Genomic DNA, 20,732 nt, shown 5'->3' with positions numbered 1-20,732 from the left:
CCCTCTCCCACCTCCCCTGCAATACAGCCTTTTCCTACAGTTGCTTCATACAGTCTGTCATCTGCTTGTCCCTGGGACCCAAGTCCTCACCGGACTGCGTGGGATGGAGGCGAGAGCAGGGTGGTGGGGCCTGGGTCAGCCTGTAACCAGGACAATGCCTTGGATGAGGACACGCCATAGATTGGGACATGGTTTTAGGTGTGTTCAAAGACACGCCCCCACAGAAGGACATATGAGTGAATCACAGGGGGACCTGGGCTGATGGTAATGTGAAATGTGCCCCACCCTTTTCGGTAAATAGCCCTTCCTTAGCCAGGTGAGGTGACTCAGGCCTACAATCCTAGCATTTTGGGAGGCTGAAGTAGGTGGATAACTTGAGGTCAGGAGTTTGAGACCAGCCTGGCCAACATGGTGAAACCCCATCTCTACTAAAAATACAAACATTAGCTGGAAATCGCTTGAACCTGGGAGGCAAAGGTTGCAGTGAGCCGAGATTGCACCAATGCACTCCAGCCTGGGCAACAGAGCGAGACTCTGTCTCCAAAAAAAAAAAAAGCCCTTTCTTGAGCTGTTTCTGGCCTCCCAGAGGCCTCTGGACTCCCTCCCTGGTTCCTGCAGGGGACAGCAGGGGGCCTTCTAGGACCCCGCCCGGGGTTAGGACTAGGATCCGAAAGTGATCAGATTGGGACCTTGAACTTAGAGGTTGTTAAATACTTTTAATCCCCACATCCCATATTTCTGTTCTGGTCGCAGTCTGTGTCCCCACCTCTCCCATGAATGAAGGACTTTGATGGATGCCTGGGTTTGGAGGCTCTGCGGTAGCTGGAGAGGATACACAAAGGGTCCTCGGAGGAGATGGTGGGAGGAGAGCTCTGAGGGGATGACAACTGCAGACAGCAGGAGGGAGCTAGGGCAGATTCTGAGACTTAAGAGATATAAAGGCCAGGCCATGTGGCTCACGCCTGCAATCCCAGCACTTTGGGAGGCCAAGGCGGGTGGATGACCTGAGGTCAGGAGTTCAAGACCAGACTGGCCAACATAGTGAAACCCCATCTCTACTAAAAATACAAAAATTAGCCAGACGTGGTGATATGCACCTGTAATCCCAGCTCCTTGAGAGGCTGAGGCAGGAGAATCACTTGAACCTGGGAGGCGGAGGTTGCAGTGAGCTGAGATCGTGTTACTGCATTCCAGCCTGGGTGACAGAGCGAGACTCCATCTCAAAAAAAAAAAAGAGAGATAGAGAATAGGTAAGTGGAGATGCTAAAGGGAGATGTGTGAAGAGATCAGAGGTCAAGGTCAGAAGGTCCCCGGGTTGTGAAGGTAATGGAAGATCAGGATCGGGGCGGATAAATGGGGCAGGAACTGAGTGAAGCGAATGGTTCCATTCCCCCTTCAACACACATTCGCTGCCACCCACTCTTGTGCACAGTCCTTGGCTGGGTGGTGCTGGGGACACAGCAGTGAGCAATTCATTTCAGTGGAGTTCAAAGCACTCAGCATCCTTGGGCACAGGTGTCTATGCATTCACTCAACAGAGATCTACGGAGCACCTGCCAGAGCATCTGTCAGGCACTGAATTTGCAAGGTGTGGCTCTGCCCTCATGGGGCTCAGCGAGTGCTGGGAAAGGCCAGAGTCCACTGTTCAGGAGTGTGTGAAGCTGTCAATCAAGAGAGAAGCCAGGGGGCCAGGCAGGAATAAAGGGACTAGGAGGTGGCTAAGGGTTAGGGGTTTCTAAAGGTCAGGAAGGGGTGCCATGGGGTCAGAACAGACTCGGAGTCAGCCAGTCACTCCCGGAGCTGCACAGACACGGAGGAGTCGGTCACCCGTGTCCGCCGCAGCCCACCAGGCTCCCTGCGGTTCTTGGCCTTGTGCAGGAAGTGGATGAAGCGCACGCCGGAACCATAATGACGGAATACGTGGGACACCTGTGGTGACAGCACCCAGAGTTAGGGAGGAGCGCTTTCTGAGGACCTGAGGACCTGCTCTCCTCCCTCTGTGAGGTCTTGGGAGAACACATGTCTGGGGTGGAGGCCCGGGGCTGGGAGTCTCACCTGGACCCAGCGGCCAGGGGGGCCTCTCCCAGAAGTCCGGGGGGCCACGTGGTGCTGAGCAATGACCGTGCGGCGGTCGGCCGCCAGCAGCCAGACGTGCAGCTCATAGACGCAAGCGTCCAGCCGGCTGTCCTCAAACCTGCAGGCGGGGTCCAGGCCTTCAGCTGCCCAGTCCCGGTCCCCATTCAGCACACATGCTGCCACTCACTCTGTGCACAGCCCTGAGCTGGGGGGTGCTGGCAACATAGCAGTGACCAAGACAGTCCCACATCCATCCACACAGGATTCATAGTCCAGTGAGGGAGGCGGGCATGCCACCAAACATGCCAGCCAGGAATGGCCATGACCGGGGTGTGCAGTGGGCAGAGGGGTCAGGGCCAAGATGGGGGGACCCAGGCAGAGGGGTCAGGGCCATGGGGACCTAGGCAGTGGGTTTGGGGCTGGAATTAGGGACCCAGGCAGAGGGGACAGGGCCAGAATTGGGGACCCAGGCAGAGGAGTTTGGGCTGGAATTCGGGACCTAGGAAGAGGATTTGGGGCTGGAATTGGAGACCCAGGCACAGGGGTTGGAGCCAGAATTGGGGGCATAGACAGATTGGGGGGCAGAAGACACTGGAGCAAATGCACCTGACCCAGCTGAGGGGCTTTCAGGGAAGGCTTCCTGGTGGAGCAATGTGTAAGTGGCTGCTAAAGAATAAGAAGGAATTTGTCTTGAGAATAGAGGGCAACAGGCTCTTAAGAAATAAGGAATAGGCCAAGCAGTGTGGCTCACGCCGGTAATCCCAGCACTTTGGGAGGCTGAGGTAGGCAGATCACTTGAGGTCAGGAGTTCGAGACCAGCCTGGTCAACATGGAGAAACCCCATTTCTACTAAAAATACAGAAATTAGGTGGGCGTGGTGGTGTGCACCCAGTTACTTAGGGAGGCTGAGGTAGGAGAATGCCTGAACCTGGAAGGTGGAGGTTGCAGTGAACTGAGATCGCACTACTGCACTCCAGCGTGGGTGACAGAGTGAGACTGTCTCAAAAAAAAGAAAGAAAGAAAAAGAAATAAGGATCAGCTTCAGTCACTCCCTGGCACATTTCAAAATCTGAAAGACTCAAGGAAACTAGGCAGGGCAGGAGCCTGCGGCACCAGGAAGGCCTTGATGGGGGCTGAGAGCACGGGGAACTGGGGTAAAGCTCGTGCTCTGGGCAGCCCTGCGTGATCGGGGGTGAGGCTGCAGGGCAGGGGCACGCACCAGTCCATGACGGTAATGTCTGGCTGCTCGTCATCCAGCAGCTCCTCCCACAGGCCCTCGGCCAGGAGGTCCACGCACTGCTGCTTCACCGTCCAGCTGTGAACGAGGGGCCGGGAGAGGCGGGGTCTGCGATCTGCCGGGGTCCCGGGGATCTCCAGGAAGCGGGAAGCCCTGTCTCAGCACTTTCTTAGAGCTTGAGTCCCTACATGTGGGGTGCTCCCTCAGCACCTTTCAGTCTCAGTCCCCATGGGCCCCTCTGAGGACAATGCATCCCGAAGCCCATGCCACGGACGTGGAAGCTGAGGCTGAGGATGATCAAGCAGCAAACGTGGCAGAGCCAGGATCCCAGCCTTGGCCTGTCCGAGCCACCGAGTCACACCAGCTCATCTACTACGCAGGAGCAAGGCATGTTTCCTGGAAGATGGGGTGGCCTGGGTGATCCCCCCTCCCAGGGAAAGAGCCTTAGAATAATTACAACAGTAACAGTAATAGCCAGGTGCGGTGGTTCACGCCTGTCATCCCAGCACTTTGGGACACCATAGGTGGGCAGATCACTTGAGGTCAGGAGTTTGAGACCAGCCTGGCCAACATGGTGAAACCTCGTCTCTACAAAGAATACAAAACTGAGCTGGGCATGGTGGCTTGCAGCCGTAACCCCAGCTCCTCAGGAGGCTGAGGCAGGAGAATTGCTTGAACCTGGGAGTCAGAGTTTGCAGTGAGCCGAGATGGCTCCCCTGTACTCCAGCCTGAGCGACAGAGGGAGACTTCATCTCAAAGCCAAAAACCAAAAACCAGTAACAGCTGCTACGGACTGGTGCTAGCCAGATCTGGCCGGGCCCTATGCTGTGTGTTTTACAGACATTCTCTCTTGTGCTAACGCTGTTTACAGAGCAGGAAATAGAGGCCCAGAGAGGCCAAGTCTGTTTCTCCAGGTCTCACAGCGAGGAAGGGCAAAGCAGGAAATGGAGCACAGGCCAGCGGTCCTGACGACTCACCTTAGGTTCTGCTGGAGCTTCTCGGTTCTAATGAACCAGCCGCGGAAATTGCCTGCAGGTTGGGAAGCAAAGGGTTAGAACCCTGGAGGATCCTCCTCACCCTCAGCAACCGGCCTCCAAACACTTACCCAGAGTCTCCAGGGGTCGCTGGGTGGGCCCAGTAGGGGGCGCTGGCTCATAAATGTTGATGCCTGAAACGCGAAAGTGAGTGGAGCCTCCAGCCAGCCCCTCCGCCCTCCACAGCCCCCTCCCCCCCACCCGCAGGGCTACACTGGAAGGGCAGGAATCTGTGCCAGGTCAGGGCAGCCGGGCAGGGATAAGTGAGTCAGAGCTCTGGGGAGAGGGTGATGCCAGGGGAGTAAGGGGGGTGTGGTGAGACAGAGACAGAGGGACAAAGAGAAGAACCCAGAGAAAGAGGCCAAGAGTTTGAGACCAGCCTCGCCAACATGGTGAAACCCTGACGCTACCAAAAATACAAAAATTAGCCGGTCGTGGTGGTGCATGCCCATAGTCCCAGCTACTCAGGAGGCTGAGGCAAGAGAATCGCTTGAAGCTGGAAGTTGAAGGCTGCAGTGAGCCGAGATGGCACCACTGACTCCAGCCTGGGCAACAGCAAGACTCCATCTCAAAAAAAAAAAAAAAAAAAAAGCGAGAGAGAGAAACATAGGCAGAGGGGAGTGAAAGAAGGAGACAGAAAGCGGGAGGGTGAGGTGTGAGACAAAGAGGTAAGCGAGAGACAAGACAGAGATGGGGTAAAACGGAGAGGCACAATGACAGAAAAGGAGACAGAGGGATGCAGAGAAATGCAGAGACAGAGAGAGACAAAGAGAGAAAGAGAGATATGAAAACAGGAAAAGAAGAAGAGACAAAACGGTCAAGGTGGTGCTTCCCGGCTGCTCCGGGCCGTCCGCACCTTCGGGGTTGGGTGATCGCAGCAGGTTGCGGTAGAGCGGCCTCCGCAGCAGGAGCAGCTTCCAGGTGAGGCGCGGCGGCAGCTCCAGGGTCCCGCTCAGCGGCCCCCACTCCTCCAGCAGCAGCTGCCGCGCGTGGGCCTCGGACGGCTGCTCCGGCTCGGGGAGCTCGGGGATCTCGGGGATCTCGGGGGTCTCCGGGGCCGCGGGCGATGGCGGCGACGGCGGCGGTGACGGCGACCGTGGCGAGGGAGGCAGCTCCTGGGGGTTCGCGGGCCCGTCGGCCTCCATCCCGCCACCGAGCGCGCGTTCCTCGCGCACCTCCTCCATCCCTCGAGGCTGCGCGACTGTCCCGGTTTCGCTGGGCTGGGGTTAACTGGGAGCGGGAAGGGGTAGGGCACTCCGGCTGGCATAAGGGAGGGGCGTGTCTGGGGAGGATCTTGTCCCTCAGACCCTCCTCCCTCTGACCCAAGAGTCCAGGCCCCCAGCCCCTCCTCCCTCAGACCCAGGAGTCCAGACCCCCAGCCCCTCCACCCTCAGGCCCAGGAGTCCAGGCCCCCAGCCCCACTACCCTCAGGCCCAGGAGTCCAGGGTCCCAGCCCCTCCTCCCTCAGACCCAAAGAGTTCAGGCCCTCGCCCCTCCTCCCTCAGACCCAAGAGTGCAGGTCTCCAGCTCCTCCTCCCGCAGACCCAGGATTCCAGGTCTCCAGCCCCTCCTCCCTCAGACCCAGGATTCTAGGTCTCCAGCCCCTCCTCCCTCAGACCCAGGAGTCCAGGCCCCAGCCCCCTGCTTAAGTCCCCAGACTTCCTGCCCCAATTTTCCCCAGGGTTAGCTGAGGACCCAGCGTGGGTCTGGCAGAGCATGTGACAAATGTCCTTACCTGGGATACCCCCTTGGGGCCCTGGCATGTTCTGTCCAGAAAACCAAGGTGAGAAGAGCAGAGAGACATCCAAAACCAGAGATGAGGAGCCTCAGAGATGGGGTACCCAGGGAGGCACAAAGATGGCAGTGAGAGGGAAGCAGTGACCCCAACTGGGTGTTCTGGGGACCTGTACATCTGCTTGGGACTAGGGTGGGGGTCTGCAGAAGCCTCCTCCATCAGAGGTCATGGGAGGTGGGAGCGAGGGCTAGTGTGCACGAGGGGACAGGATGTCAGGTGTGGAGGAAGTGGGATGGCAGAGGAACCTGTAGGGCCAGATGCCCACAGCCACTTCCTGTCCTCAGCCACATCCCTCTACCTGGCCCAGGTGAGCTCAGGTGCTGAGCTGATGATCAGCAGCATTCACCACAGTGAGGATTGCTTGCTTGCTTTCTCTTTCTCTCTCTTTCTTCTTCTCCTTCCTTCCCTTCCCTTCCTTCCTTCCTTCCTTCCTTCCTTCCTTCCTTCCTTCCTTCCTTCCTTCCTTTCTTCTTTCTTTCTTTCTTTCTTTCTTTCTTTCTTTCTTTCTTTCTTTCTTTCTTTCTTTCTTTCTTTCTTTTCTCTCTCTCTTTCTCTCTTTCTCTCTTTCTTTCTGAGTCTCACTCTGTCACCCAGGCTGGAGTGCAGTGGCTCGATCTTAGCTTACCACAACCTCTGCCTCCCCAGGTTCAAGCGATTCTCCTGCCTTAGCCTCCCGAGTAGCTGGAATTACAGGCATGCGCCACCACGCCCAGCTAATTTTGTATTTTTAGTAGAAACAGGTTTCACCCTGTTGGTCAGGCTGGTCCCAAACTCCTGACCTCAGCTGATCCACCCACCTGGGCCTCCCAAAGTGCTGGGATAACAGGCGTGAGCCACCACACCTGGCCCATGGTGAGCGCTTTCTGTTAAGCGCTTCTAAGTTCATTTCATTCTCCTACAAAGACAAAGTGGGTGCTACTATGATTGGCATTTTATAAGTAAAAGAAAAGTAGGCCGGGCGCGGTGGCTCAAGCCTGTAATCCCAGCACTTTGGGAGGCCGAGGCAGGTGGATCACGAGGTCAACAGATCGAGACCATCCTGGTCAACATGATGAAACCCCATCTCTACTAAAAATACAGAAAATTAGCTGGGCATGGTGGCGCGTGCCTGTAATCCCAGCTACTCAGGAGGCTGAGGCAGGAGAATTGCTTGAACCCAGGAGACGGAGGTTGCGGTGAGCCGAGATTGCACCATTGTACTCCAGCCTGGGTAACAAGAGTGAAACTCCGTCTCAAAAAAAGAAAAGAAAAGTAAGGCTAGGCTCAGTGGCTCACTACCTTCAGATCAGGAAACTGAGGCAAGAGAGGTGAAGTGACTGCCCTGCAAAGTGGGGCATTAAACTGTGCCTGGGGGGAAACCACTCCAGCCTGGGCGACAGAGTGAGACTCCACCTCAAAAAAAAGAAAAAGAAAAAGAAAAGTAACAGCAGCCAGGCGCGGTGGCTCAAGCCTGTAATCCCAGCACTTTGGGAGGTCGAGGTGGGTGGATTACAAGGTAAAGAGACCGAGACCATCCTGGTCAACATGGCGAAACCCCGTCTCTACTAAAAATACAAAAAATTAGCTGGGCATGGTGGTGAGTGTCTGTAGTCCCAGCTACTCAGGAGGCTGAGGCAGGAGAATTACCTGAACCCAGGAGGCGGAGGTTTCGGTGAGCAGAGATCGCACCATTGCACTCCAGCCTGGGTAACAAGAGCGAAACTCCGTCTCAAAAAAAAAAAAAAGGAAAAGAAAAGTAACAGCAAACGTGTGTGTAGCTGTGTGCTGGCGGCGGATGCCCTCTGGGATGGGTCTTACCACTACAACAACCCCGTGACAAGTGCTATTATTATTCCCATTTTACAGATGAGGAAACAGAGGCCGCCTTCCCAGACCGGGTCCCACACAGTCCCAGATCACGCCACATGCTTCCACAGGCACTTCCTGCCCCACGAGCTCAGACACTCACAGACACTCAGGGTGGGGGACAGAAGTCACACCCTAGTGATGAGGATCATGTAACTGAGGCTGCCTGTGTGCCAGGCATTGCAGTAAGTCCATTAGGTGCAAGGGACTTAGGTAATTAACTAGGTAATTAATTCAGTCTCCATATCCACCCTAGGAAGTAGAAATGACTAGGAAGTGGCATAAGTAGGAAGTCACACCCATTTTGCAGATGAAGAAACTAGGCACAGAGAGGTCTAGTAATTCACCCAAGGCTGCACAGCTGGTACACAACAAGTTAGAGACACTCGAAAACAGAATCTTAGAGAACATACACAGGGACACAGATTCAAATTGCCCCCAGGGGCTGGGGTCCGTTGTTCAAACCTGTAATCTAACACTTTGGGAGGCTGAGGCTGGAGGATCACCTGAGCCCACGAGTTTGAGACCATCCTGGATGACATGGTGAGACCCCATCTCTACAGAAAAACGAATAAATTATTTGAGTGTGGTGGAACACACCTGTGGTCCCAGCTACTCAGGAGGCTGAGGTGGGAGGATTGGTTGAGCCCAGGAGGTCAACGTTGCAATGAGCTGAGTTCCCATTGCCGCATCCTAGCCTGGGTGACAGAGTGAGACCCTGTCTCAAAGAAACACAAAACAAAAACAGGCTGGGCACAGTGGCTCACACCTGTTATCCCAGCACTTTGGGAGGCTGAGACGGGCAGATCACTTGAGGTCAGGAGTTCAAGATCAGCCTGGCCAACACAGTGAAATCCCTATCTCTTCTAAAAGAAAATAAAATTAAAAAAAAAAATAGCTGGGCATGGTGGTGCATGCCTACAGTCCTAGCCACTCAGGAGGCTGAGGCAGGAGAATCACTTGAACCTGGGAGGTGGGGGTTGCAGTGAGCCGAGACAGCACTCCAGCCTGGGCGACAGAGCGAGACTCTGCATCAAAACAACAACAACAACAAAAAAACCAAAAAAACAATTCACCCCTGGGGAAAAAAAAACACAGGTCCACACAGAAGCAAGCAGGAGATGATGGTTACATTTATTGAGTCCTGGACTCTTTGAACTTCAAAAGCCAGCAGAGGTGGAAACTGGTAATTGTATCTCTACTGACAGAGGAGGGAACTGAGGCAAGAGAGGTGAAGTGCCTGCCCTGGAAAGTTGAGAATTAACCCTTGCCTGGGGGGTGGAGAAAAACCAGGGGTCGGGGGAGCAGATCAACAAACACTGCAACTGGAAGTCCCCAGCAGATTACCAGGCAAACACTGGCAGAGCCGCTCCCCTGCCACCACACACACACAAACCCGCACCCTCGTCCTGGCTGCCCGCCCGCCCTGCTTCAGACCATCATCACGATGGTGGAGGAGGAGGAGTGTCTGGTGAGTGGAGTCAGAGCTGTGCCAGGTCAGAATCCAGGGCAGGGAGTGGCTAGGAGCCAGAAGAGACCTGGACGGAAGAGCAGCCAGGCAGCCAGGAATGTGTAGAGCGGCGGCGGGGTGCCATGGTTTGGTCCTGTCATCCCAGCACTTTGGGAGGCGGAGGTGGGCAGATCACTTGAGCCTAGGGGTAGGATACCAGCCTGGGCGACTTGGCAAGACCCCGTTAGCCAGGCATAGTGGCACATACCTGTAGTCCCAGCTACTTGGGAGGCTGAGGCAGGAGGATTGTTTGAGCCTGGGAGGTGGAGGTTGCAGTGAGCTGAGATGGCGCCACTACCTCCTCACAGCCTGGGCAATGGAGGAAGACCCTGTCTCAAAAAATAATAATAATAGGCAGAGCTTGGTGGTTCGCGCCTGTAATCTCAGAACTTCGGGAGGCTGAGGTGGGCAGATCACTTGAAGTTATGAGTTCGAGACCAGCCTCAACAACACGGTGAAACTCCATCTCTACTAAAAATACAAAAAATTAACCGGGCGTGGTGGTGCATGCCTGTAATCCCAGCTACTGAGGAGAATCACTTGAACTGGGGAGGCGGCGGTTGCAGTTAGCCAAGATGGCACCACTGCACTCCAGCCCGGGCAACAGAGCGGGACTCTCTATCTCAAAAAAAAAAGCCAGGCACAGTGGCTCACACCTGTAATCCCAGCACTTTGGGAGGCCAAGGCAGGTGGATCACGAGGTCAGGAGTTCGAAACCAGCCTGGACAACACAGTGAAAACCCATCTCTACTAAAAATACAAAAAATTATTAGCCAGGCATGGTGGCGGGCACCTGTAGTTCTACTCGGGAGGCTGAGGCAGGAGAATCAATCGCTCGAACCCGGAAGGTGGAGGTTTCGGTGAGCTGAGATTGTGCCATTGCACTCCAGCCTGGGAGACAAGACTGAAACTCCATTTCAAAAAAGAAAATTGAAAACATAGATTAATAAATAAAGAAAACTAGAGTCTGCCGAGTAGAGACTGATACCCCTCCCACCTGCCCCAACCTGGCTGTGTTTTCATATCAACCTCTGTGGCTGTCACACCCACAGGCATGACAGCCACAGGGGTTGGACCGAAGCCTGAACCCAGTCCCTCCCCCACAGAAGCCCTCCACAACTCCCCAGTGCCCTCAGGAGAAAATCCCGGCTCTTTGGCCAGCATCCAAGGCCCTGGGTTTCCCGTCCCTGCCTCCAGGACCTGTTCTCTTGCATCTTAGGGCTTTTGTGGTTCCTAAACTCAGCAGTTCCCAAACTTTACTGCAGGTCCTGCCAGATTCACCCAGGGAGCTTCTGAAAAATGTGCATTTCCAAAGAGTCTGGTTCAGTTCTTGTGATGGGCCCCGGAATCTATAAGAAACCCTTTTACTTCAGTCTGAGGGATCCAGGGCCACAGCTGGGGCCCTGCAAAGCCAAGTGCATTATGTTTTTCTTTTTTTTACCTTGAGAAAGAGTCTTGCTCTGTTGCCCAGGCTGGAGTGCAGTGGTGCCATCTCAGCTCACTGCAACCTCTGCCTCCCGGGTTCAAGCGATTCTTCTGCCTCAGCCTCCCAAGTAGCTGGGATTACAGGCGTATACAACCAAGACCGGCTAAGTTTTTTGTTTTTGTTTTTTTTGCATTTTTAGTGGAAATGGGGTTTCACCATATTGGCCAGGCTGGTCTCGAACTCCTGACCTCACAATCCACCCGCCTTGGCCTCCCAAAGTGTTAGATGACAGGTGTGAGCCACCCCGCCCAGCCAGTAATGACGTATGGATACATACACAACACAGATGACCGTCAAACACACCGTGATGAATGAAAGAGCCAGGCAGTATGGCGATACAGTTCATGTATTTATTTTACAATTTTAAATGTTTTGTAGTGATGGGGGTCTCACTGTGTTGCCCAGGTTGGTCTCCCACTCCCAGGTTTAAGAGATCCTCCAGCCTCAACTTCCCAAAGTGCTGGGATTATAGGTGTGAGTCGCTAGATCTGGCCAGTGATAGATTTTAGAGCATAAAGAAAAAAGAGGCCAGGCATGGTGGCTCATGCCTATAATCCCAGCACTTTGGGAGGCTGAGGTGGGCGGATCATGAAGTCAAGAGATCGAGACCATCCTGGCCAACATGGTGAAACCCCATCTCTACTAACAAATACAAAAAAAAATTAGCTGGGCATGGTGGTGTGCGCCTGTAGTCCCAGCTACTCGGGAGGCTGAGGCAGGAGAATTGCTTGAACCCAGGAGGCAGAGATTGCAGTGAGCTGAGATTGTGCCACTGCACTCCAGCCTGGCGGCAACAGAGCAAGACTCCATCTCAAAAAAATGAAAAAGAAAAAAGAAGCCAAGCGTGGTGGCTCATGCCTGTAATCTGAGCACTTTGGGAGACTGAGTCAGGTGGATCACCTGACGTCAGGAGTTCAAGACCAACCTGACCAACATGGAGAAACCCCCGTCTCTACTAACAATACAAAAATTACCTGGGCATTGGTGCACACCCGTGATCTCAGCTACTCGGAGGCTGAGGCATGAGAATCACTTGAACCGGGAGGCGGAGGTTGCAGTGAGCCGAAATTGTGCCACTGCACTCCAGACTGGGCAACAGAGCAAGACTCTGTCTCAGAATAACTAAATTAAAGAAAAATAAATAGAAAGAAGCCAGACAAAAAGGAGCACCGACTATGTGACTCCAGTTGTATAAAGTTCCGGAAAAAAGCAAAACTCATCCAGATTCTAAGTTGGCAGGTCTGTAATTTCAGGAGGCTGGTGGGGTTTCACTGCAAAAAGTCGCGAGAGTGAGCACTGTGGGCTGACGAGAAGGTTCCATTTTCACTGCAGTTGTCATTACATGGGTGTATCCATTTGTCAAAACAGCAAACTGTGGATTTAAAATGGGCGTATTTTATTGTATGTAAATCATACCTCAGTGAGAAACAAAACAGACACAGGATGGCAATTCTATGTTGCTAATAAGGAAATATCTACAAGGCAATTATAAGGTATAAAAGCAAGCTATGGAACAGTGGGCTTTGCTTCAAATGGAAGTGCTTCGAATGGATGCTGAGGAAGAAGAACACACACACACACACACACACACACACACACACACACACACAGTGAGGAGTTGTCAGGTCTCTTCCAGAAAGAGACTCTGGGACTGAGATCTGGTGGCGGCCAAGACAGATGAGGGAGGACAAGGACTTTGTACTCTACGGCCTTTGAACCTTTTGAAGTTGGCATCACGTATGTGTATTACTTCTCTTAAGTATTACACTTTCTTTTTTGTTTGTTTGAGGGAGTCTCGCTCTATTGCCCAGGCCGGAGTGCAGTGGTGTGATCTCGGCTCACTGCAGCCTCCACCTCCCAGGTTCAAATGATTCTCCTGCCTCAGCCTCCCGACGGGTAGCTGGGATTACAGGCATGGGTCACCACACCTGGCTAATTTTGTATTTTTTAGTATAGATGGAGTTTCACCATGTTGGTCAGGTTGGTCTTGAACTCCTGACCTCGGGTGATTTCCCATCTTGGCCTCCCACAGTGCTAGGATTACAGGTGTGAGCCACCTAGCCCGGCCTCAGTATTACACTTTAAAGTGTAATTCTTTTTTTTTCTTGAGATGGAGTCTCGTTCTGTTGCCCAGGTTGGAGTGCAGTGGTGTAATCTCAGTTCACTGCAACCTCTGCCTCTTGGGTTCAAGCCGTTCTCCTGCCTCAGCCTCCTGAGTAACTGGGATTACAGGCAATATGACACCACACGTGGATAATTTTTTTTTTTTTGTATTTTTACTGGAGACAAGGTTTCACCATGTTGCCCAGGCTGGCCAATTCCTGACCTCAAGTGACCTGCCCGCCTTGGCCTCCCAAGGTGCTGGGATTACAGACGCGAGCCACCCTACCCAGTCTAAGTGTAATTTCTTTTTTTGAGACAGAGTTTCTCTCTGTCACCCAGGCTGGGGTGCAGTGGTGCCATCATAGCTCACTGTAACCTCAACCTCATGGGCTCAAGCGATTTTCCTACCTCAGCCCTCCAAGTGGCTGAGATCACGGGCACACACCACCAGGCCCAGTTAATTTGTAAATGTTCTATAGAGATGGGGGTCTCTCTATGTTGCCGAGGCTGGTGAAAGTATAATTTTTATAAAGCAAACAAGGTCCAGAGCCTCTCATTGCTCTTTCTGCCACCTGTTCTTTCAACAGAGGTTTAAGAGATGCCTTCAGTGGCCAAGCCCTGTGCACGGTGGTGTAACCTGGTAAAAGAACTGACGCTATTCCTGTCCCAGTGCAGCTTGCAGCCTTGTAGGGGAAGGGAGGTTAATTAACTACTTACAAGTCAACAAGTAACTAGCTAATTGAAAAGCAGAACTAAGTGCTTTGAAGGTGAAGAATAGGGCAGGGAAGCGCAGGTGGAAGCCTTGACCAGATGGGGTGGTCAGGGAGGGCTTCTCTGAGGAGGTGATACTTGAGCACAGACCTGAAGAAGGGGAAGAAACTGGCTGCACAAACGCCTGGAAGAGGAACATTCTGGGAGAGGGAATAGTCCGTGCAAAGGTGTCGAGGTGGGACAGAGCTTGTTGGGTTGGGGAACAGCAGGGAGGCCAGAGTGGGGTGAAGAGAATGAAGGGGAGATGAGGTCAGCCAGAGGATGCGGCAGCTCTTTGAGTGGGTTCTTAAGAATCCAACTACTGCATGCAGATATGTTGTACGACCGAAGTATCCACGGGGCGACGCCGGGGGAAGCTGGATGTACAGCCTGGGGTTGAGAGAGGGATCAGGGCTGAGGTGAGAATCTGGGAAGCATCACCTTGTCGACAACCAGGGAACTGAATGAAATTATAAAAACTGGCTGAGGCCAGGCGCGGTGACTCATGCCTGTAATCCTAGCACTTTGGGAGACCGAGGCAGGCAGATTACTTGAGGTCAGGGGTTCAAGACCAGCCTGGCCAATGTGGCGGAACCCCTTTCTGCTAAAGATACAAAAATTAGCCAGGTGTGATGGTGCGTGCCTATAATCCCAGCTACTCAGGAGGCAGAGGCAGGGAATTGCTTGAGCCTGGGAGGCAGAGGTTGCAGTGAGCTGAGATCGCACCACTGCACTCCAGCCTGGGCGACAGAGTAAGACTCTGTCTCAGCAAAACAAAGCAAAACAAAAAAAGCTGGCCTGGCGCAGTGGCTGTAATTAGAGCACTTTGGGAGGCTGAGGTGGGAGGATGGCTTGAGCTCAAGAGTTTGAGAACAGCCCGGGCAACATAGCAAGACCCCTGTTTCCACAAAAACCAAACAAAAAAAAAAAAACAGCCAGATGTGGTGGCACGTGCCTGTGGTTCCACCTACTTGGGTGGCTGATGTGGGAGGATGGCTCGTGCCTGGGAGGTTGAGGCTGCAGTGAGCCGAGATCGCGCCACTGTACTCCAGCCTGGGTAACAGAGACTGTCTCAACAAAACCAAACCAAACCAGTCACCTGTCGTAAGGAACACATCCTTCTGGCTTTTTTCTGCCTGACGAGATGGGTTGGTGATTGTTTTCTATTGGTACATAGAAAGAGAGCTGGGCCGTTCCCAGGCCAGGTACACTTCCCTCCGCGGCTATTCCCTATCACGCCCTGTTCTGTTTCTCGCACTCAGCATGCTTTGTAAATACATCTGAGCATGTGGCTGTGTTCACTGGGTCACAATCTCTCACCCTGCCTGGATGCCACGCTCACCAGGGAGGGCCTTGGTCTGTTTGTCATCTGTCCCTAGCTCAGGGCTGACATGATGTTGCCCTGCTTGCTGGGCAGGGAGGGCAGGAAGGCCCGGCTGGGCGGCGGGAGGAAGAGCCTCTGACCCACCGCGTCCAACCTGCCCAAGCCTAGATCCCACCGCACCTGCTGCAAAACCTGTCACCCCCAGGAGTCAGCACATCCCGGGGTCCAAGCCCGCTGGTAGAGGGAGAAGGGCTGGTGTCCTGGAACGGGTGGGCACCTAGGGCTGGGGGAGCAGATTCTGGGCTCTCTATCAGGGCTGTGGAGGAAAAGTGCAGCCAGGTCGGGAGGGGTAGGAGGTGGAAGAAAGGTGGGCTGGGGTGGGTGTTGCCTGCCCAGATACAAACCACAGTGGTTTGTGAGGTGGAGGGGCTGTGAGCCCACTTCACCCTGCAGGGGGCGACAGAGAGGCAGGAATGAAGTTGGGTAGAAGGAGGGAAGAGTTCAGGGAGAGGCAGAGAGAGCAGATACACAAAGAGCTAGAAACCAGGAAAGGGCCCCTGTAATCCCAACACTTTGGAGGCTGAAGCGGACAGAGCACTTGAAGTCAGGAGTTCAAAACAAGCATGGGCAACATGATGAAACCCTATACAAAATACAAAAATTAGCCAGGCATGGTGGCTCGTGCCTGTAATCCCAGCTACTTAGGAGGCTGAGGCAGGAGTGACTTGAACCCAAGAGGCGGAGGCTGCAGGGAGCTGAGATCTTACCACTGCACTCCAGACTGGGTGACAGAGCGAGATTTTGTCTCAAAAAAACAAAACAAAAACAAAAAAAAAAAAACGCAGGGAGAGAGGAAACAGGGATTCACTTTTGTATAATCCAGCAGTCCCCAAGCGTGAGTCTAGGCTGCGCCCATGTCCCCCAAGTGCAGTCCAGGGCCCTGCTGTCCCATCTCTTCCCCAGCCAACACCACTCCTCCCTGAGTCTCCTCGGCACACCCGAGGGTGACAGCCTCTGTTTTGGAGTCTGCGGCTTGGGGCCTGCTCTCTTTCGGTGACCGGCCACCTGGGAAGACACAGGTGCTTTTCGGTTCCTAACTGTGGTCCCGTGCGTGGGGCAGTGAAGGGAGCCCTGAGCAGCTTCTCGGTGTGGCATGCTGAGGATGCGCAGGACTCCCAGGCCCGATGCCAGGATTCGAACCCCGTCTCTATCGTTTCCTGGCTGTGCAAGCTCGGGTTGACGTCTTTGCTCCTGAAGCAGGCTGAGGAAGGTGCGGTACCTCCGCAGAGGGCGGCGAGGAGGGCCTCCTTTCCTGGGCTGCGATCGCAAATTCCAAACAAGGTGGCTTGAAACAGCAGCCTATATTCTCTCAGTTCTGTTTTTTTGTTTTTGTTTTGTTTTGTTTTTTTGAGATGGAGTCTTGCTCTGTCGCCCAGGTTGGAGTGCAGTGGCGCAATCTGGGCTCACTGCAACCTCCACCTCCCAGGTTCAAGCAATTCTCCTGCCTCAGCCTCCTGAGTACCTGGGATTACAGGTGCCCACCACCACGCCAGCTAATTGCTGTTATTTTAGTAGAGATGGAGTTTCACCATGTTGGTCGGGCTGGTCCTGATCTCCTGACCTTGTGATCTGCCTGCCTCGGCCTCCCAAAGTGCTGGGATTACAGGCGTGAGCCACCACACCTGGCTTTTTTTGTTTTTTTAGATGGAGTCTCATTCTGTCACCCCAGGCTGGACTGCAGTAGTGGCTCACTGCAACCTCCACCTCCCTGTTCAAGTGATTCTCCTGCTTCAGCCTCCTGAATAGCTGGGATTACAGGCGCCTGCCACCACACCTGGATAATTTTTGTGTTTTTAGTAAAGACAGGGTTTCACCATGTTGGCTAGGCTGGTTTCGAGCTTCTGGCCTCAAGTGATCCACCTGCCTCAGCCTCCCAAAGTGCTAGGATTGCAGGAATGAGCCTGCGTGCCTGGCCGTATGCTCTCAGTTCTGGAAGCCGAAGTCTGAAGTGCAGGCATGGACAGGGCCCTCCTCCCTCTGAAGCCTTCAGGGCAGAATGCTTCCTGGCCCCTTCTGGCTTCTGGAAGGCCCCTGGCATTTCCTGACTCGCAGCTGCATGTCGTCACCATAACCTACGTCTGGTGCTCGCGTGGGCTGCTTCTCTGTGCGCCCCAACCCCCCCTCTGCATTTCTCTATGGGATGCTTTTCAGTAGATTAGGGCCCACCTGCATACACCAGGGTGACCTCATTTCCATACCCGTAACTCAGGACACATCTGCAGAGACCCTTTTTCCAAATAAGGCTACACTCATAGATTCTCGTGGACCTATCATTTTTTTTGGTTGGCGGGGGTGGGGAGGGAGGACCTCTCTTTTTTTTGGAGAGGAAAACATATCTTTTTTTTTTAGGAGGGTGGTAACCACTACAGGGGTTAAATGGGGCAAAACTGGGAGCTTAGCAAAGCTCCTGAACACAGCCAGTCTTTGATCAATGGCTTTTTTTTTTTTAAGATGGGGTTTCACCATGTTGGTCAGGCTGGTCTTGAACTCCCGACCTCAGGTGATCCGCCCGCCTTGGCCTCCAAAGTGCTTGGATTACAGGCATGAGCCACCACGCCCGGCCTGTTTTTTGTTTTTTGAGACAGTTTCGCTTGTTGCCCGGGCTGGAGTGCAATGGCATGATCTTGGCTCACTGCAACCTCCACTTCCCGGGTTCAAGCAATTCTCCTGGCTCAGCCTCCCAAGTAGTTGGGATTATAGGCACCTGCTACCATGCCGGCTAATTTTTGTATTTTTAGTAGAGACAGGGTTTTGCTTTGTTGCCGAGGCTTGTCTCAAACTCCTGGCCTCAAGCGATCTGCCTGCCTTGGCCTCCCAAAGTGTTGGGATTATAGGCGTGAGCTGCCGCCCCAGCCCCCAGCATGATATTAAATCTCCTTATCGTTTATGAAGCTCCTTACACATCTGGGTCTGCCTCTGGGTTCTCTGTCACTAAATCAGAATTTCCAGGATTAAGCCCAGCCAATCTAATGAATAGCAAGGGTGGAGAATCCTGACTGTATGGTAATAGAATTTGTGTTAGACACACAGCTGCCCAGAATAAAAACTACATTTCCCAGACTCCTTTGCCTCTGGGTGCGGTTGCGTGACTAAGCTCTGGCCAATGAAGCAATGGTGAACCCTCTGGGTCAGTCCTTAAGGAGGAGTGCCCTCCTCTCCCTGTGCCCGCTTCTGGGCATAAGGAGTCCTCTAATACCACTGGGAAGAGGCAGGTGTCCCAGGAGGAAGGAAAAAGATGGAAGGAGCCCAGGGTACTGATGACTCGGACTCCCACACAGGTGGGCCTCTTACATGGGAGAGAAGTTGTGGATCACAGGGTTCCCAAACCTGAGTGGGCACCAGCACGCCCCGGAGGGCACGTTAAATACAGATCACTAGGCCCCACCAGTGTCTGATGCAGCTGGGGTGGTGCCCTGGGATTTATTTGCGTGTCCAGTACGTGCCCAGGGATGCTGCTGGTCTGGGAACCACATTGTGAGAACCGACCTGGTTGCATTGTTTATTTTGGGTCTCCATAAACACACCTCCAGCCCCTGGACGGGCAGATCCAGCCGAGTGTGATTCATTCCCGTGCGGTGCCTTGGCTGGTCAATTAAATGTGGGCAGAGTGGATCCTCTGGAGCCGCCCTGTCCTAAGCAATGTCCTGTCCCGCTCCAGGCGGATGCCTGAAACATGGATCTGTAGATTCCTAGGTTGGTGGGTGTAGGGTCTGCAGTGGAGGCTCCTGGGTGAGAGGACAGGGCGGGAAGCTGGAATTGGCCATTCTGCTCTGGCCAGGCAGAGGTGAGAGTGGCATTTTGGGGTCTGGGGAATGCCATTGCCCCTTCTGTTGCTGCAACCACACAGGTGGCATCAGCCTCCTGCATTTAATGATCGCTGGGCACCTGGCCCTATGCGGCTCCTCCAGCCTTCTCAAAGCTTTGTAATGATCCAACCACCTGTGCTAAATCCCTGCCATTGAAACAACTCTAGCTGGGGTCTGTTTTCCTGGCTCCTGGTGGGAACCCCTTTTGCAGTGGCAACAGCAGCAGGAGGCACAGGCAGAGGAACGGGGCCTCGGGCAGCTTTCACGTCATGGCCACCCAGAACCATGCCTTCAAACTGCAGTCAGTGGGCCAAGCACGGTGGCTCATACCTGTAATCCCAGCACTTTGTGGGGCTGAATTGGGAGGACAGCTTGAGGCCAGGAGTTCGAGACCAGCCTGGGCAACACAGTAACATTTAGTCTCTCTAAAAAAACCAAAACGAAGCAAACCTGCAGTGAGTGACTGAAGGCACCAAAACCAGCAGTCACTGTGGGGTCACAGATGTGACTGGGCAAGGGACCTCCTGTCTCCAAGCCCGTGGTTTCTTCAGCAGGAGAGTGGCCAGCTCCTAGGGCTGTTCTCAGTGCTTGTGGGGTTGTTGGACACCCGGGCGGTGAGCCTCATGTTTCTGAGACGCTCTGTGGAAGTAAAAGTTCCTCTTCAAAGTTTCCTTTCTTGTTAAAGAACAAATTTGCTAGTAACTCTGTTAAACCGTATCCTATGTAGCTGCTTACAGGAACGTAGTATATTCTACGTCCTTGTACTTTAAAAACATCTGTTCTGGATGTGCTCACAGGCATGTCCCAGCTCACAGCCTACGCCCCTTAACTGTTTAGAAAAGTTTCAAGTTGTTAGCCAATTGGGTTTTTGTTTAGATTGTGAGGTCTGGTTCCAGCCAATGGAGCTCAGACCCAGCAGTAAAGACGACCCCAAATGCGTAAGGGATAAATAAGTCTGCTTTTCCTTTGTTGGTTGTACTCTAGTGGCAAAATGGCTAGCGATGGCACCTTCCTGTAGTGCAAAGTAAAATTAGCTGAAAGATCCTTTGTCTCAGTGCTAATTTTTCTTTGTGGCACGGAGCATGTTTCCAACAAGCTCAGTTCTTCACCGTCCTCATCTGGGTCTGGAACTGTGGTTATGGCGGCCTCCTAAACCACCTCTTTCCCCCTTTTCTGGAACAACTTGTACATGGTAGGAGGAATTACCTGCTCCTTCAGAGCGTGGTAAATCTCATTTGAAAGTGGATTCGAGCCTGAAGCTTTTTATTTATTCTGGAGTGTGTGCAGTGAGGAGGCAGTTATTTTGGTCTTGTTTTCTATTTCTTCTTCTGCCAACGTTAGCATTTTTTTTTTCCAGAAAGGCGTCCACCTCACCTAGGCCTCCAACACACTGCACAGAGCACAGCTGCTTGCACCGCTGGATTCACTCTCTGATAATCCATGTAGGCTGTGTCTGCACTTGGCATAGGCCCTGCCACACACACAGTGCCCCAATTCTTGGGTCAGGACCTGTGCAGGGCGGGGCCCTGGCAGTGGAGGGCCAGAGGCATGGACTAACCTGGAATCTGCCCTGGCTACTCACTTCCTGACAGGACCAGCTGAGGTCTCTGGTGCCAAGGGATGGAGGCTCACTCCTGGCTCTTCCCGTGCCCCACTGCCTGCCTGGTAACAGTGCAGGTGACGCCTGGCACTCTGGTGTGACACCC

The 20,732-nt window shown here is 53.5% G+C and overlaps 1 protein-coding gene across 1 annotated transcript; it reads right to left on the bottom strand.

Moving 5' to 3' along the window:
* Positions 1-696: 696 nt before the first annotated feature.
* On the bottom strand, positions 697-5,550 carry NCCRP1 (NCCRP1, F-box associated domain containing). The gene is made up of 6 exons (XM_002762093.5): positions 5,204-5,550; positions 4,419-4,481; positions 4,291-4,342; positions 3,296-3,391; positions 2,056-2,194; positions 697-1,929 (listed from the first exon to the last, which is right to left on the bottom strand). The coding sequence occupies exons 1-6, from the start codon at positions 5,529-5,531 to the stop codon at positions 1,789-1,791; spliced, it is 819 nt and encodes a 272-aa protein (XP_002762139.1). The 5' UTR covers positions 5,532-5,550; the 3' UTR covers positions 697-1,788.
* Positions 5,551-20,732: the final 15,182 nt, after the last annotated feature.

This window comes from Callithrix jacchus, chromosome 22, assembly GCF_049354715.1.
Source record: "Callithrix jacchus isolate 240 chromosome 22, calJac240_pri, whole genome shotgun sequence".
In the NCBI taxonomy this organism is placed as follows: domain Eukaryota; kingdom Metazoa; phylum Chordata; class Mammalia; order Primates; family Cebidae; genus Callithrix; species Callithrix jacchus.
The sequence above is the reverse complement of the archived record's forward strand: the minus strand, read 5'-3'. Positions and strand labels throughout refer to the sequence as shown.

Bases quoted from the DNA above. Each gene is read 5' to 3' on its own strand.
- NCCRP1 (XM_002762093.5), bottom strand. From the start codon at position 5,531: ATGGAGGAGGTGCGCGAGGAACGCGCGCTCGGTGGCGGGATGGAGGCC. The intron at 4,482-5,203 runs GTGCGGACGGCC...TTCGCGTTTCAG, and splicing joins GCGATCACCCAACCCCGAAG to GCATCAACATTTATGAGCCA. The intron at 2,195-3,295 runs GTGCGTGCCCCT...CCCCGCCTGCAG, and splicing joins GACATTACCGTCATGGACTG to GTTTGAGGACAGCCGGCTGG.